Source organism: Phodopus roborovskii, unplaced genomic scaffold (genome assembly GCF_943737965.1).
Source record: "Phodopus roborovskii unplaced genomic scaffold, PHOROB, whole genome shotgun sequence".
In the NCBI taxonomy this organism is placed as follows: Eukaryota; Metazoa; Chordata; class Mammalia; order Rodentia; family Cricetidae; genus Phodopus; species Phodopus roborovskii.
In genome coordinates, this window is record NW_026126647.1 from 330,726 (window position 1) to 349,297 (window position 18,572).

General features: G+C 43.6%; 1 protein-coding gene across 3 annotated transcripts in view; it reads right to left on the reverse strand.

Annotated features, from left to right (window-relative positions):
- The window catches only part of Klf3 (KLF transcription factor 3), a 27,327-nt gene continuing 8,755 nt past the window's right edge, over positions 1 to 18,572 (reverse strand). For all 3 annotated transcript variants that reach the window (XM_051174023.1, XM_051174024.1, XM_051174025.1), the window contains 5 exons: positions 15,220 to 15,315; positions 10,152 to 10,635; positions 9,559 to 9,709; positions 5,299 to 5,459; positions 1 to 3,698 (listed from right to left, as the gene is read on the reverse strand). In XM_051174023.1, the coding sequence (XP_051029980.1) occupies positions 3,517 to 3,698; positions 5,299 to 5,459; positions 9,559 to 9,709; positions 10,152 to 10,635; positions 15,220 to 15,276 (1,035 nt within the window). In that variant the 5' untranslated portion in view covers positions 15,277 to 15,315 and the 3' untranslated portion in view covers positions 1 to 3,516. The remainder of the gene's footprint in view (positions 3,699 to 5,298; positions 5,460 to 9,558; positions 9,710 to 10,151; positions 10,636 to 15,219; positions 15,316 to 18,572) is intronic.

The following is an 18,572-nucleotide window of genomic DNA, read 5'->3' on the forward strand; positions in this document are numbered from 1 at the left end:
TAATATTCGGATGGTTTTATTAACAAGTATATAATACATATATTGCATACTGTATATAGTATATGAGGACTGTACAGTACAAATTTTATGTTCACAGTTTGACATGACAAAATGTCATTACTGAATTCCCATTGGACTACAGGGTAGAAACAGAGAAGGTACATTTAAACATTCACATCTTTAGTAAGAAAGATTACCAAAATGTTTCAGTATTTGCAAGTATACTAATGCATGCTAAAAACCTTTACCCATTCAGTCTTATTAGCTTATAAAATATATTACACTTTATTAAAAATTTCTGCATAGTTTATACAAGTATTAAAGTACTGTAAATGCAACAATCCTGCTATGCTTGCAGGTAGGGTTTAAGAGATGCTAAGCAGAAAGGTTATTCTGACCCTCTAACACTAAGTACATAACAGGAAAATAAAAAGTGCTAGTATTTGTAAAACACGTTGTAGCCCTCATTTAATGCATGTAAAATGGCTTCGTAAATGCATTACTTAAGTGAATTTGCAATCATTTAGAAACTGTTAACCTTGACCAAGAAGAGAATAAAGAAAACTCAAGTGACTTCATGTATGTTAGCAATTCCTTCAAGACAATTCTACTTTCAAACCAAATTACTTTAAAAACCTCTGATCTCTGAGATTGTCTTTATAACAATCTAAAGAGTGATGCGCAGATTACAGTATCAGCAAGTCTCTCAAATTCCACATTAGTGCAATACTGATAGTGCAGGTGGGTGTTTAATACAAAATACATATACATACATCATTCCCCTGTAGTTCTGTTCCAAGGCTCTGGAAACATCTGCATATTTAACATCTCCTTAGTTAAACAAAGCTATGCTGCAGTATCCAAACCAAGTGACTTTAGACTACTAAATGCCCATTTAATGATGTACACTCCTACTGGAAAACTGTAAAACACAAGATTCTGATTTAATTTTAACTTCCCCACGATGATACTTTAGCAGTAATTTACATGGTGCTGACTTCATGTTTACAGCCCATTCTCACCAATTTAAAATACTGCAATTGAACCGCCACTGACAAGTCACATAGCCACGTCATCAAAAAATCGCATTTCCAGGGCATCTTATTGTGTATCTTCCACAAAAACAGCTAAAAGACTAAGACTAGATTTCCCAACTATCATAGTAAAATACAAATACGTATACACATAAAGAAAATTTGGTAAGGGCCAATGAACAAAGTATATGAGACCAGCATGGAAATAGAGAACAGATTCTCTGGGTTACCTTTTTTCAGAGTTAAAATGGATGTAATGGAACTGTTAACATGATCCAAGCAAGCTAAAGAGTAACATAATAGACTTTTGAAAACAATTTAAATGTGTCACGCAGCTATTAACTGTACTTCCGCGCAAAGCTAATTCTGTCCTTCCTTGCATCCTTCCCCCTTCTCATTGGGTTGGGACATATAAACTGAAACTTCCGGTGTGCTGCCAAAGAACCACTTCCGGACATGATGGTGTTGGCATGAGCACAACTCAATATCCACAATAGAGACCCTGCTTTTCCAAGAGACATTTCACTCCTCAATTCGTGCCAAGGTTGCAAACAAAAGAGCAAAGCAAGACTCTAATTAGCATGCTTTAATAACCTGAACAATTTTTTTTTCAGCTCTAAAAAGGAATGAAAAGTAACCCAAGTGCTAAGATAACATTTCTTTACAGTTTTCACCCATTTTCCCTTCAGCTGGTTCACAGGGCTAAGCAGGACCTCCTGCATGCAGTCCCTGCAACTCCCAACATAGTGCCATCAAAGAGAGAGCTCCCTGCTCGTGTGCAGGTCACCAGCATCACTTATTCATTGTCGTTCAAGGACAATCAAGTAGCATTTTCCTCCCAGTGGTGTTGGATCCTGAGTTGTGGCTGGGACGAATTTCCAGGAATCTCTCCTCTCTTCTCCTCCATCCCTTGTGGGGATGAAAGGGTTGTTGGTCACATGCAACCATCTGACCATTGTGCCCATTTTCTTCAAATTTTTAACCAATGGCATTTCTACTTGTGAATTGTTGACATTTGGACTATGGTGTTCAAAAGCCTGCTTTTGAAAAACAAAATAAAAGTGCCCCCCCCCCCAAATAATGGTGTTACTTATCTTCAACATCAACACGAGTCATTGTTTTTTAGTTTGTCCTCACAGGATACATAGTAGCGACAGGAAACTGCTAGCTCTGGCAGAAACTTGTGGGAATCTTCAAGCTACATATATAAATCCCTGAATTGTGGTTTTTTTTTTTCTATTTTCCAAAAATCTGTCACCAAAATAAAGATCTATGTGCTTTACACTAGGTATATTTACAAATAGTGTCACTCAGGTCTTAACTCAATTACTTCCCTCAAGCATAGTGGATGCTCATGTATGCTATGTGTCACGGACACAAATGACAGCTGGTTTGGCACCATACAACTCACACAAAAAAGCTCCATATGAAAGCTGTATGACTAATTGGAATATAAGTACCACTCAATGTTTTCCTGTTTGCAAAAACACTCTTAGTTGGTTGGGGGTGGGGAGAGATCATCTGATACTGTCTCAAAAGTTTTAAATTATATATTACTGGGCAAATATTTCTGTGGATTCCTTAATCTCAATGCTTCATGATCCACGATGAAGGATCCTGCAGGGATGGAGGCAGAGGCACCAATAACCCTATGGGTATCCAGCTTTGCAGCAAGAGTCTGCTTAGTTGAGTTAGGTCTGGGGATGGGCATTTAACAGATGCACTGCACAGCTAATGATAAAGGCCCAGACAGTCCTATCCGGGAATTGCTGACATTCCTCCACTTGCAGGGTCTTCTGCTTCACACCCCCCAACTATGGGAGCATAAGGCTCACCTCCAGCAGAAGCTCAGCTCCCAGGGTGTCAAAGCATCCATGTGAGCTTCAGGTACCAGAGGACAAAGGAATTGACTTAGCGGAGTTGGGAATCCAGGCCAACAAGCAAGTGGGAAGGGCAATGGCAGAGGGGACAGGACCAGCTTGACATCTCTGTGGATCTTGCTAACTGGTGAAAGGAACCGAATTCTTTTTGTTGTCAAACACAAAATGTGGCAGAGGTATGAAGGTCTCCCTAGCGAAGACTAGCAGGCTGGATACTGTATTTCTGATGTATTTACTCTGACATTCTTTTGAGAAACACATGGAGAAACCAACAAATTGATTGTTAGTTTATATGTTCCCTTGTTCTTATTACATTAAATGCATCTGTAAGGAGGGTTTGCTTAGCATCCCCGAAAAAAAAAAAATGTTCACATTCTTTAGGTCTGACCCGTGGTAAGGAAAGGGAGGGTTAAAGAATCAACTACTGACCATATGGAAGTCTTCAATGACATAAATTCAGAGATTCAGACCAGCTGAATCAAAATTAAAATGTACATGTAAAAATGAGTTAGATAATGGGCAGGAGGAGAGGAACAGAGACACATACTGTAAGAGACAGAGCGCCAGGAAGAGGGGGCGTCAACAGAGGTGGAGACAGGCTTTCAGACTAGCATGTGGCGTTTCCTATGTAGGGCAAGATGATCAGAGCGAGAGAAGCTTCGGTCACAGTCCGGACATTGGAAAGGCTTGATTCCAGTATGTTTTCGGAAATGTCTTGTTAGTTCATCAGACCGAGCAAATTTCCATGTGCAGCCTTCCCAAGTGCATTTGTAGGGCTTTTCTCCTGCAAGGAAGGGAAAGGAGTTTAACTGAATTGTTTTTTGTTGCTGTTAAAAAGAGAAGCTAAGATTTTTGAACTAACACCCTTGGCAAATACAACTTTCGAGATAAAGTCATACACGCAACTCTCCATAATATAGTCACTATAGGAAAAGCATGAAACAAAGATTCTACATAAAAGCAGAGGAAAAGAATGGGGGGGGGGGTTCTAAAGAGTTCTTAAGGCAGGAAAAGCCATTCCGGGGAACCAACATGGAGCAAGATTCTACATGTCTAGGCCTCCAAGCCTTAAACTCTGGGGAGATCAAATGATACATGGTACCATGCACTTCATAATTCCACCGAAAGCTTGTGAATTTTTCTTATGCTTTCCCCTAATTTTCTAAAAATATAAAGTTCCTATTGACCAAAATACTTCAGCCCATTTTCTTATGTGGTCCCTGACAGTGTACTGTAACGGTTAAGTTTCCTCTGCCTTCTATATCCCTTCCTGTAGGCTGTCACTCACAGGTGAGGAAAAGAAGGCCCTTGTGGGAAAATGCTAGTGACAGCCAGTATGAAGACCCTCACAGAGAAACAGTGCTTACTGGTGGTCTTACTATATTAAAGCCACCTCTAATAAAAAATTCAGAACACTCTAAAACAGTGGTGCTCAACTGTGGCTCTCGACCCTTCCAGGGGCCACCTAAGACTCTCAGTAAACAGATATTTACATTATGACTCATAGCAGTACTGAAATTACAGTTATAAAGTAGCAACGAAATAACTTCATGGTTGGGGGAAGGGGTCACCACATGATGAACTATATTCAAGGGTCACAGCATTAGGAAGGTTGAGAACCACTGCTCTAAAATCCAAAACACTGTGTGAGTCTTTCTTAGTAGCAGATGTTCTCTTCTGTGGCAATCACGTCAATGCTCAGAGTTAGGAAAACGTTGTATGGCCACATATAGAGCAATGGTCACCCAGTCTACATATAGCAGGTAACAAATTAGTTCCTGTTTTTAGTGACTCTTGTTTCTAGAATCCTTGGCATTAAGTGTTGGGATTTCTGGGCTGTATTTTGCTACTCAGCCCATACATACCTACATCTGAAGCCAAAGGCTCGATAATTTTAGACAGGAAGGTGTGAAGCTACACACCTAGCAGATGGTTTATGCTATGACCTGTCATGGCTATTTGGGAGCCACCCTTTATACAGCTTACTCTGCCTCTCACCCTCTTCTTCCTCCTCCCCCTGATTCACTGAAAACCACTGCTGTTTTTCTGACTAAATCCCAGATTCCTCTCTCTGAATGACCTGGCAGACTCAGAAAAACAACTACATTCTGAGCTCCACACAAAGGTCACACAGTGAATCACTGTTAGGCTGTACTGTCTACTGATGGGTCCGAGCCCAGCCAAACCACATAAAGGGACAACAGTAATAGTAATAATAATAATAAAGTAAAAGTCTTATTTATAGTCTCAGAGCATTTGGAATGTCAGGTTTTCAGATTGGGGCAGCCAAACTCTCCCACGCTCTGAAGGTCAGATCTGCTGACTTTTAACTATACACACCTACCCTCCCCCAGGGCCAGGAAGAATAATGCTGCTTCTCCTACCTGTATGCGTTCTTCTGTGTGCTTTCAAGTGCGAGCTCTTAGTGTAGACTTTGTTGCATCCGTCATAGTCACATCTGTGTATCCTCCGCTTCCTTTGGGTATCCGGGGACTCCACAGGTAGAGGCCTCTTCCCAGGCTGCACTATGACTGAAGGGTGGTTCCTACCAAGTCAAGGGTAAATGCAAAACACTGAGTGAACTGTTTCCTTCAGTCTATTAGAAACCAAAAAGCACTTACAACATTGGGCAAAAACAAACAAACCCCCCAACAAATAAAAACTAATAATAATAATTAAAAAAAAAAGAATTAGCTGTTCAACCCAAAAAGCACTGCTATATTCATTCAACAAACATGTAGCGAGCACCTACCATAAGCCAGGCACTGTGCTTGGCACCGGGACACAAAGATGAATAAAAACAGGGTTCCTGCCCTCGAGGAGCTCACACTCTAGGGGGAGACAGACATGGAGATAAGTAATGAGAGCAAGAAGGTTAGGTGCTATGCTCGAAGGAGGCGTCCCATGTGGGGAGAGGCTCTCTGCAGCTGCTTGTGTGACTGTGTCCCTTCTCAGCCCTGCACTGGCTTTCCCACAGGCTGCCTGCCGGCTTTTCATTTCTTGAAGGAAAAAATGTAAAATAGTCAAATCCCTGCTTCTTAGGAAAACACACCACTTGAAAGAGCCACATCCTAGCCTTTCTTTCGCTTAATGTCTTTTTACATTGCTGCTGACTCTGTGTGTAAGTTTCAAAAGCTGTCTTAAGCACAATGTTTCAATGCCATGGCAGTTCCTGCATTAGTGAAATGCGAACACCTCAGGTCCTCCATACCTCAACAGCTCTCACACTTGTCCAAAGAGTCCTTAAGCTACACCTGCTCACCAGGACTGGGAAGCATTTCCATGCCAGAAGAGAGCAGAGGAAGATGGAAAACCATGTGGTTTTCCTAACAGTTGCCTGCCAACTAACCTGCCCATTCCACTTTCTCCTGGGCAGTTACTTGACTGAAGCAAGCATATGCAGTTGGCCTCTGGGAGGAGACACTGCATCTCTGGGTCCTAAAAAGTTCTAAATGATTCGCGGATGGTTTCTGTGTGGGGGAGCGAGTAAAAAATAAATAAATAAATAAAGAGCCTACAGTATTTTTGAGGCTCAAAATATTTCAACATACTTTTGGGGGGCAAGGCCTGAGATGTGTTAAGTGGAGACTAGTAAGTAATAAAAAGGCGGGTTCCTCTTACATGGCTTCCTTACTTCTGTTGGTACTATAAGACCAACCCTGATGCCTGGGAGCAGAGGAGAGACAGATAATAAGACAGGATTTATTTGAGTTTTCCTTGTTGAACTTAAAATCCTTCAGTAAAAAACGCAAGTTATCTTTTTTACTCTGGGAAAGCATTAGGGAAGACTCGTAAAAACGCAAGTTATCTTTTTTTACTCTGGGAAAGCATTAGGGAAGACTCGGTGGTGAAGTGTGTCCTTTGTGCCTGGGATACAGGGAGAGCCCATGCCAAGTGGCTTTAGACATCTCTGTACCCCAATTTCCTGTGAAAGGAGGGTGTTAATGCTCCAATGGAAAAGGCTGCTGCTCGTGAGCGCTGTGGGAAAATACGGTCAGCAAACACTCAGAGCAGCACAGGACAGCGTTTGTGCCAGAGGCCACAAGTCCCCCTTCCCCTTTGTACATCAGTTCTCCAATTTCACACGGAGTTTTCCAGGTGTGTCAAACCCACTCTAAGGGATATCAAGCTCGTGTCTATTGCGAAAGGTGACGGGGTGACGGCACTGGCTGAGAGGGTCTTAGGAAGTTCATACTCTCTGGCCTTTCCACTCATTACAGATCACCTGGGATCACACGACCATATGATAGATACCATGTACCAGAAATCTGCTTCAAGTCTGCGTTCCCATGCCCACCCCTCAGAGCCTTCTGTTCTAAATGCAGCTCCGAAAAGGCAAACACACAGAATGACACGTGACATACCTCCGAGTGCATTCAGAATGACCCTATCGCTGTAATCCTAGATCGAGCAAATGGGTCTCTCTTCTGCCTTCTAGACACCTGGCTTCAAGTGAGTCTTTCCTGGCTAATGTGTCCTACGTGGGCTGCTACTGAGCCCACTCCAAAACATTAATCCCACCTGTGACAGAACCACCAACAGTGCATGCTCTGTTGTGGCTAATCTACACGTTTTTCTTTTTTCTTTTCTTTTCTGAGGATTAGGTCAGCATTAAATGAAAGCATTTAAAAGCATCTAGCAGTGAGATCACTAAAGGAATACTTCTTGAAACAGGAAAGAAAAAAAAATATACATGTATATTTTGAGATAAAGTCTCATGTTCCCCAGGCTGGCTTAAATGCCTGATCCTCCTGCCTCTTCCTACCAAATGCTGGGATCACAGGCATGTGCTCCCACACCTATCCAGAAAAAGTATTTCCTTCCTGTTAAGCAGTAACCAGAGAATAGGAGACTGTTTTCAAATACTCTTCTGCCATGCATCACTTGTTTCTTTTGGTTTTTCGAGGCACGATTAATCTCAGCTCTGGATGTCCTGGAACTCACTTTGTAGACCACACTTGGCCATAAACTCAAATCTGCTTGCCTTCGGCTGGGATTACAGATGTGAGCCACCACTGCCTGGCCATGTATTGCCTTTTAGTTTGTGACTTGATACTTTAGAGCGGTCCTCTGCTTCAGATAAGATGGCAGGGAGACTACCCAGAGAGAAACAGCAGCACAAAGCAGGTGCCCTGGGCTGAATGAGACTGTGGGAGTGTTGTAGTGTCCTGGCCCACCACTTGCTCTGAATGTAAGAGCTCACTTAAACACTAGGACATATATCTATCACACACACACACCACACACCCGTCGTGTGGTGACTGGAGGTTGACCAGTTGTCCCTGTGCCACAATTAATTTTTTTTTTTTTTTTAAAAATGTTTCAGGTCAGATGGTCATGATGACATGCCTGCAACCCTGGCACTCTCAGAAGGCCAAGGCAGGTGGGCCATGAATGAGTTCAGCCTGGGTTACACACTTGAGACCCCATCTTTAAAAAAAGGACAAAAACTCACAACTGGACTTTTATGGGAAAGCTCTACACAACTGTGAAAAATGAGGCTTCTAAGATACCCCGTTTGCCTGATGCTACAACTGGAGAGGATTCTTCTCCATCGGTTAGGGATGGAGAGCTCAGTGTGGTGGCCACTATGAAAGCCACACAATCCAAAGATGGGTGTGACTGCAGGATGTGACATCATCAGAAACAGCTGATGTAAAGCTAGAAAACTCATGCTCTGTTGAGTTTGTGACCAGAGGGGAAAAGGGGGAAGGGAAGACAGGAAAGGTGGGCAAAGCATTTACTGAAGCCAGAGAAAATGTGGTGTGGGAGAAGGGTGGTGGGCGGGACCCTGAAGGGACGGTGGCTGTGGCTGAGGCCGACCCCTGGACCCAATGCAGAAACACTATAGGATGGAGAGTCCGAGGGCAATTACAATAAAAAAAAAAAAAAAAAAAAAAAACACAAAACAGAGCGTTTGGGGAGTGAGGACAACTGAGCCGATGGTCCCACACATGCTGGAGCACGGCACCAGGATCAAAGGTCATCTTCATGAATGCTGTGACTTAACCATGTACAGTATGGTCCTGCTCCAGGACATGACATGCTCAGACACTGGTCAAGGCAGACATCCTTCCTACTGGATTGCAGTTCTGTGTGAGGAGAGGCTCCATGGGAAACTATGACTAAAGACGCAACACAAAGATTTCCTTCAGGGCTGAGCTTCTCGGAGCTGTACACGAACCTTGTGGGCCCAACATTGTTGTTGGCCTTGAGATTTTAATAAAGGCCATTTTTAATGCTAGGCACACTAAACTACATTTGAAATGACAGCAGTGGTGAGGGGGTCAGGTTCTGTTTGACACGTGAAAACTTTGGGATTCAAGCTGATGAACACCAAATCCAAATCCAGTCTTCATGAGAACACTATACATGTGTATCCCAGATGGACGGAAACAAGGGGAAAAAGATTCCCGTGGCCACCTTGGGGGACCCATTCGTTGAAGTTGACAGAACTGCTGTAGATGTGGTCTGTGTTGCTCTTGGAGACTGTCTTGCCCACTGTTACTGAGGTACCGCCCAGTGACACCACACAACACAGGGTGTCCCTGGTCATCCACAGCTCATCACATGTTTGCAATTCCATTCCAGGTCCCCAGGTTCATGGCACTACTAACACACCAGGTACACCTAAGTATACTTACTCTTGCAACAATGCTTGCGGGGGGGACACTGAGTTCATTAAAGGGGGTGACATTTCTTCAGGGTAATAGTCTGTCCTCTGTGGTTCAATTCCAGGTTCTATTTTAATTTTTTTCTGTAATATGGGCTTCTCGTATGATTCAATTACAGGTACTAAAAAAATAAAAAGAGAAAAATCATTCTACAAACAATGTATGGATTACACCTTATAAATCTCACTGCCCAGCTTTTAGCTACTACACTTATATATGCATATTTCTCCTCTAGCAAGGGCCATTATATTTTAAGAGCCATTAACAGCATGATCAGAAAGTATTTAAAGTCCCTTTTGTGCCCAGACCTATGTTGGCACTCAGTAAATCAAAGTACGGAATATACTGCAAAAGTAACTAATTATTATTACTCTCCCAATATCAACACTTCAAAACAAAAACAGAGAGGACTGCCAAGGGGCAGACCAGACAGTCCTTTGGAAGATGTAATAGCTCTGCCTAGAGTCACCAGACTCCTGGGGAGTGGATTGGGGCAGGCGGTGGAAGGAGACTCAGTCTACTAATAAGCAGGTGCCCAGGTGTAGAGGCACAGCAGAATTTACCTTGCATGCTACTGTTTGAACTGTCCATGTCTTCTGACAAGGACACCATGAGTGGCTGCTGGAGGTGGCTGGTGTACATAAAAGGGACAGGTTGCACCACGACGGGCTGGATGACAGGGAGGATGCCAGGGCTCCGGATTCCATGTCTGGACAGTGCAGCTGCCATCACCGGAGGCATGGACAGTGGTACACTGAAGGGTTGCATGCCAGGAGAAGGGGGCGAGTATTTCTTAATGGGCGGGCTGGAGGGCGGCATGCTCAGAACAGGGGATGCTCTCCGGTGCGATGAAAACTTGAGAGAGGAGGGAGAGCTGCCAGCCGAGGGTGGTGAGCCCCGCTTGTTCACAGTGAGGTCCACTGGCTCCATCTGTATCCCATGAGTAAGGCCTTCTGGAGTCTGGAAGAACTTGTCAGGTATCGGTGTGGAGTAAATGACTCCATATTTGTTGGGCTTCATCGATTCTATGTAATTCGATGGGTAGGACTATCACAAATGAGAAAAGAGAGGAAAAGTGTAAATAAACATACTTTAGATGGAGATTTGTGAGCCCCCCCCAATACTATGGGGGATGGTTTAGCTAGAGATTAAAGGGCGGGGGGGGGGGTGGTCAAGTAAAACTGAACACTACAATTTTCACATTCAGTGTGTAGGCTGGTACCTACCTGGCTGCATTCTAAAGCGATCTGCATTACCAAAGACTTATGGCATTCTTTACGAGTCAACACTGATGCCAAAGACAGGAAAACTATACGACCTGCTGCCTGTCTATGAACTGTAATTGTTTGCCCTTATTATAAAGCACCACTCCAAAACAGGGGACCAGGCTATGAGACTTTAATCACTGGTCTTTATCTGGCTTCCTTTAGAACTGGCCACACCCAAGCATAAAACAAGAAAATTATACAGCAACATAAATCTTAAGCATACTTAAATTTAGTTAAAAATAGGTGTTGTCAAAAGGCTCCCTTAAAAAAATTAGACATCATGCACAAGGATCTCAGTAATTAAGAAGTTTCATAGGCTTTATTTAATTTTCCAAAGGACACAGTTCTGGTGGGAGGCAAATTTTCATGAAATGGGGGTTAGCCATGTGTTTCTCCCTGATTTTCAGCCCTGTTCTTCCCCGAGACCTCCCAGTGACCTAGATTTTAAGGCCCGCAGTCCCTGGCAGCTGAACGGGGAACAGAATGAGGACATACTTTCATCCCTGTGGATTTTCTATCCGTGGCATGAATTTAAGACACGTGGGAATTCAGGTCGAACCTGGGGGATTTGCCAATTTAATAACATCCTCAGGGTTTGAAAAGTTGTCAAAGAAGAATAAACCACACATCAGGTTGAGTTTAATACACTCTTTGCATTTTTATACACAACACAAATGAATCTCCCTGTCCTTTGTACTGCCTGCAAGTCTACTTTAAAGCGCCAGGATCCTAAGTACAGGGAGGCACTTTTGGCCAGACACTTAACTCTGAGTACATAATTAACTATTTCCACTATTTCCAATTCAAATGACTCACAAAAGGGCAAAGAAATGTGGTCCTTCAAAAGGGCTCACTGGCAAGTTCCAGAACCTTCTCTACAGGTTTACTTTACTTGGGTGGAGCACACAGCTTACTGCGGTGGCTGACACCCATCTGGCATGCACAGTGTAAAAACTGATACACATTAATTGTGGCTTGGGATGTAAACATCACTAAGCCACTTGCCTTCTGATCTAGATGCCTCCTGTGTGGTTCAACAGGCTCCAAACACACAGTAAGGTCGCGTTGGAAGAACAGAAAATTCTTCTCTGGCCACTGACAGGCATGAATGGAAACCCAGTGTCCTCCCTACCCCGTCCTTCTGCAGCACAGCCATCCAAAGGCCAGACACAGACAAGGGTCTACCATCTGCACCCCAGGCCCATGTTCGTTCCCTGCTGCATGTATGTGGTTGCTGACTACTGCTTGTCACTGGAATGTGAGGAAGAGCTTCATCAGCACTCCCTGCCTTAATGTCTCGGATGAATTAATCAGCTCTCTGCAGGCCTTCACTCCTGCTGAGGCTCGGGATAATGCCCATACGTAGTCAGAGGCTTGGACACTCTGCCAGGGGTCTTAACTATTACTCTATACAGTGAGAATTTCCATTCCAGTTTTGTGTTTTTTTAGCAACAGCTTAAGTGGGTGGGACAAGTGACAGGATCAGGAAGTCTACTGTTGATGAAACAAGGAGCATCTGTGACAGGGCTATGCAGGAGTCCTCAGACCACAGGTGGGGCTCTGGGACAGGGAGGCAGGAGGCGTGGCATGTTCATAAACACTTGCTCTGGGCTCAGCAAATGTTCTGAGGCAAACAGAAAAGGCTTTCTGTCCACCTGGCCCAGGAAAACCAGCACGGGTTGCTGATGGGACAGAGCTCGGGAAATTACTGGTTGTAAGTACTCTCACAGAACAAGGGATCATCTGGGTGACCAGAGTCACAGAAAAGAAAAGGAGAACCTCAAAGGGAATTTAAAAAGATTAAAACTATTTTTAAATTTTGTTCTTTCTTCAATTTGTTTTCTTTCTGACTGCCTGAGTTGGAACGTCCAGTTTCAGCCTTTTTTCAGAAGGCCTTTCCATCGTGTGCAGAGACTGTAACTATTAACAGGGTTTATAGTTCAGTAGAAAAGAAGAATACTGTTTCCTCGCTTTCTCTATGACAAATATAACAAGATGGCTCTGGCCAGGATTTTCTTTAAAAAAGAAAGATGGTGGTGGGAAGTAACATCAGACATAGACACAACGTAGTGATTTTTGTGTGTGTGTGTTAGGACTTAAACATTTCTGGAGGCTAGAGAGGTGTCTTGGTGGTTCCCAACACTCACAGAAGACTAGGGTTTTATTCCTGGCACCCACATGGCAGCTAATAACAACTGTCTTCAAGTGCAGTTCCAAGGCACCCAATGTCCTCTTCTGGCCTCCTCAGACACTACATGCACTAAAATACCAGTGTACGGGATAAAAATATCTTTGTAATACAGGCAAGGCACAATGGGGCATGCCTACAATCCTAACACTCAGGAAACTGAGGCAGGACTGCCAGGAGTTAAGGCCAGTATGGGATACATAGCAAGGCTATCTTGAATCAATGGAAACAAAAGCAGCCTCACAAAGGGCATGATTTTTGATTCTCCACCTCTTCCTATGAAGGCAGGGGAGATGAAACCGACCCAAGAGCAGACTGAAGCTCTGCGTACACCTCACTCACTGTAAGGACTAAAATAAACTTTTGGAGACAGAATGAAATTAATCTTGGTCCGGTAAAGCATCATTAATTACAAAAATGCTTGTACACATTCAACTTTACAAGTGTACTTTGTTACTGTTTTTTTTTTTTTTTTTTTTTTTTTTTGTTTTTTTTTTGTTTGTTTGTTTGTTTGTTTTGTTTTGTTGACCTGACAAAAGACCAGGGCACCTGGCAAGAAGGACTTCAACTGGGAAAAATGTCTCCAGCAGACTGGCCTGCAGGCAGGCCTGTGGGACATGTTCTTGACTTAATGATTGATGAGAGAGGGCCCAGCCCACTACGGGAGGTACCATCCCTGGGCAAGCAGTACTCGGTTATATCAGAAAGGTAGCTCTTGAGTAGGTCAAGGCAATACTCCTCCAAGGTCTCTGCTTCCTGCCCTGATTTTTCCTCAGTGATGGAGTGTGGCTTGGAGTGGTATGCTTAAATAAACCCTTTGCTCCCCATGTTGCTTTTGGTCACAGGGTTTATCTCAACAGTAGAAAGCAAACTGATACAAATTACAACATTGTAACACATAAAAGAAAATTCACTGTATCCCCTTCCACTGACAATTAAGTTGCATTTTCCTTGGACTTAGTTATCTCAGAGCAATTTGGTAATGTGGATCTTCACCAGTTAGTTACAGTTGGGCTCCTGAGCCATATTTTCATGCTTGATTAAGAACTGTGGATGTACACCAGTCAAGTGTACCCATGATGACCATGTACCATTTATAAACACTTCACTATCTCTTAACTGTCCTTTTCCTGAAAGATGATCATTGCAATAACCCAGAGAAAGGAACAGCAAAGCTTCAGAAGAAAAGTCTGTTCCTTTGATGAAAGTGATTCCTACTGTTCAATTATTCCATTTGGGCATGTGATAACTGCATCATTTATCCACTCTGCTGGAATGTAAGTGCTATCTTCTCAAAGATGCTCTCACTTCCCCTTTCACTGCAGACAACTGTAATACATCACTAGCTTTAATATCCATGGTAACTGTGTTCCATGGAGCCTCAGAGTGACCCCATGTCTTGTATAAGCCATCTCTGGCAGGAACTTCCACAGCCAGTACACACGGATGATCTAATTTTGCAAGCGTGTCATTCCCAGCCTTCAGATACACATCCAGGCCAAGATATTTTCCCCTTGTGAATATTTTCCAATCCCATGGAAGTAAAGAGCAAGACAGATGGGGAGCGTTGCCTTGTTTGTTAGTCAGTATCCACTAAACCACATCCTCTCATGTTTAAACTGCTCCTGCTCTGAAAGTCGGCACTGCCTTGTCTCATCTCCACGGCACTAGGACTGGACCTAAACACCTAGACTGAGTCTTAGTCCCCTGGTGGCCTAGCAGCACTGTGGCCTGGTTCACAAGAGGGGACAGTTTAGCACTACGGCTTACAAAACTACATGGGTGTAATTCCCAGTCATCCACAGACTATTCCAAATGTAGTAAGATTCTGGTGTCATTGCCAAGGCCCTTCTCTGGCTGGCTCCTTCTCAACCATCCCTCACAGAGCCACAGCCCCATATGGCTTCTTTCAATGCTTTTTTTCTTTTACTCTTTTAAAATTACGTTATTTTCGATGTATTTTACACATGCATTTGTGAACGTACTATCGGCCTGTGGTTGACCCTATCTAGAGGTGTGGGGAGTGGGTCCTAAGGATGGATAGTGACACCTTGTATATTACTGGGGACTCTGACAAGTGCCACCTGCCAAATGCCTGTCAAACAAGGAGCACTTTAGTAAACAACACAACACATAATGTTATCAGTTAAAGCTGTTCAGTCTCGGGAAACTCACCACAGAGACAGGGTCCATGGCCTCCTGCTTGACAGGGACTGGGTCAAACATGAGCATTCTTTTAGTTAAGCCTTCTAGGGTGTTCTGATGTTTGGCCTGGAAAATAAAACAACATGCCTAGTCTTAATACTGAGGTCACATAAAAACTAAGAAATCTAAAACACCCCCTTTGCCCCTTCCCATCTTCATTCCCTTACCTACTATGAAAGATAACCGTCCATATAATTAAAACCAGGCCTCATAGGCAGGACTAAATGAAGCGGTATTTCTTATTCAACTATACAGGCCCTGGCATTTCTGAACAGTATATATACAGCCTCTTCTGGCAGGAACCTTGCTCGGCATTACTAGGCAGCTCAGCAGAAGATCCATCCCACCCCTATGCTCATCATAGGAAAAAAAACAGGGAGAAAGAAACCGAGAAGCAGCCATCAGTGACACCTATGTTAACCCTCTAAACCCTGAATTCAAGTACCTTTATGGCCACTTAATGCTTCATTGAAAACACCCCTTTGTTATAATGGTATAGATTCAAAGCATCACACTCACCATGCTGCTTCATGAGAAGGTTGCTTTAATTTGTTACCTCTCATTAGACACAAGGGCCAATGAGATAGCTTGGCGGGCAAACATGTCTGTGCTAGGCCTGATGACCACAGGTCTCACCCAGAGCCCACACAGAGGAGCACGTTGCCCTCTGACCTCCATGTATACACAAAGGAAGGACCTTTAGTTTCCAAATGCTCCCCATTACAGATAGCATTGACACCCTCTGTACTTGATTCCCACACGGTTTAATTTTTAAGACAAAGTTTCTAAAGGAGAAGTCTTTGCTTCCATTTTGGTAAACCATTTACTTTGAGCTAACGTTTACATTTCTCTCCTTGAGAAAAGTCTACTTGGATCTTGAGACATACCCCCCCACACACACACACACAGAGAGAGAGAGAGAGAGAGAGAGAGAGAGAGAGAGAGAGAGAGAGAGAGAGAGAGAGAGAGGCTGGGCTCTAAGACCTGTCCAAGCCCACATCTTAGAGAAGGTAGAGCATCTCTTGGTATTGTTAGGGACCAAAGCTAGTTGACACCTCTGCTTCCGCTGAGAGTTCCCCACCAACACCTCAGCCCTTTAAATGGAATTCATGCTACTCCACAAGATGGTTATCTTGCCACCCACATTCCCAGGTATAGAAGGAAAGAGACCTGGCTCTGAGGCCTCAGACTTTTAGCCCCGAGGCAATACTTCTCACAAGCAGGATACAGACAATGCTCCTCCTTCTCAAGTTTTATTATCCTTTCCCTCTAAATCACTTACCTCAACACCTTTTGGACATACACACAAGACTAGATTTGTGGGTTTCAAACCCTGGAGCAATAGATAAAGCAGGATAAATGTTTGGAACCTGCATCTGTTAACAAGGTCTTCTAGGGGGAGCCATGTGTAATGGTATATACCTAGATCTCAGCTCTTGGGATGAAGTATGAGGCATGAGGATGCCACAAGCTCAAGGCCAGTATCGGTTCATAAGAGCTGGGAGCAAAGGCTGGCTTCACGTACCTGTGTGATGATGTTTAAGTTTGTTACTTCCAGTTTAAAAATACAAAGGGGAAAGACAATAGACGACAGGACAGAAAGAAAGCCATGTGCATTGAACACATAGGGCTGCCTGTTCAAAATAGCAGCAGCAGCTTCTCTGTACTGATCACCTCACTGAAAGAACCTGGGAAGACGGGGTGCAGAATGCTTGCCTAGCACCCAGGTCAACCCTTCATACTCGAATTCAAGTTAATATTTAAATGACTAAAGTGCCTTCCATATAACTAAAATGTAAGCCACAACCTGTAAGAAGCAGGGTCTTTAAACAGGGCTGTGCTCTGCAGTTATTTATCTGTCTTTTGTAAAAGGTCTTTTTTCCCCCCTCTACCTGAGACAGGGTCTCACTACATAGCCTAGAGCTCACTAGTAAACCAGGCTGGCTTAGAATTCAGAGCTCTACACCTGCCTGTCTCCCAAGTGCTGGAATGAGAGATGTGTATCACCACACCTCATGAAATTTTAAAAAATGGATCCTGAAGCCACCAAACTTGTGTGTGTATGTATATGTATGTATGTGTATATATAGTCTGGTGGCGCTCGCCTTTGATCCCAGCACTTGGAATGCAGAGGCAGGTGGATCTCTGTGAGTTCCAAGCCAGTCTGGTCTACAGAGTGAGTTCCAGGCCTAGATCCACTCCATGGCTACTGAGAAACCCTGTTTCAAAAAACCATCTTTTACCATACTGGCAGCAATTTTAAATACAACCAGTAGGTGGCAGACTAAAACAGGCATTGGAGCCTTAAGACACAGGCAGAAGATAGGCATCTGCCTGCCTCAGGGTCTTTAAAACCTTGTGGGTTTTTACCAAGCTGAGGAATCCTATTAAACCACTTTATGTGGGTATCGAAGAGACAATGAGTCTCAAATGTGGTTGTCTTTCTTTCTTTCATCCTTTCTTTCTGTTTTTCCAATCAAACACACATTTACATGTTCTGTTTTGCAAACACTCTCAATCTGAATTAAGCAATCAATGGCAGGATAAAACAGCAAAACCTACTTCTTTAAAAACTAAGTTTTTAAAACTCATGCTTTAAAAAGCAATACAGGAAAATCACTTTTGCCCAAACAACTTTCCATAATTGGAGCAACTGGATCATTTTTCACGACAGGGCCTATGAAACTGAATTTTATGTGATGTCCCCCTCCGAATCCCATCCCCCACCCCTTCTAGTTTTTGACTCGAAGGGTCAAATGGGATCCAGGGTCAGATTTCTGTTAACATACAAAACTGCAGAATTACATATTAAAAGCCTGTCGAGTCATTTAGGTGACTTCTAGAAATGATACAGCTCGTGGTGCTATGTCTAGGCTCACCACTTCCTAAGAGAGGGAATGATTGGGGTTAGGGGAAAGAAAGCCCCAAGACGTCTCAGTTTGCTGAGTTTGACAAAGGAAGGTTTGCCAGACACTCTCCCCCCACCCCCAGGTCCTCATAGGATCCCTGCGTGATTATCTTCCCACCCAGCCTGACCCTAAGGTGCCTCCCAATCACCTTCTTCCCTCAAAGGGAACCTCAGCCAGGTGTGCAGCGAACAGCACCATTAGACAACCCGACAGGCAATAACAGCAAGTGCCCTTTTCACTCCCAAGTGTTTTGAATTTTCAAATGAGGAAGTATGTCAGTGGTTTCCACCCTCTCTCCAAAGAATCTTGGGGTAAAAATCTATCTGAGCTCTCTGTGTATCTTGGCCAGGACAAGCGCGGCCCCAAGAGGTGATCTTCCTTTCTTTAGCAAACTCTGAGCACTCCCAGTGAGAA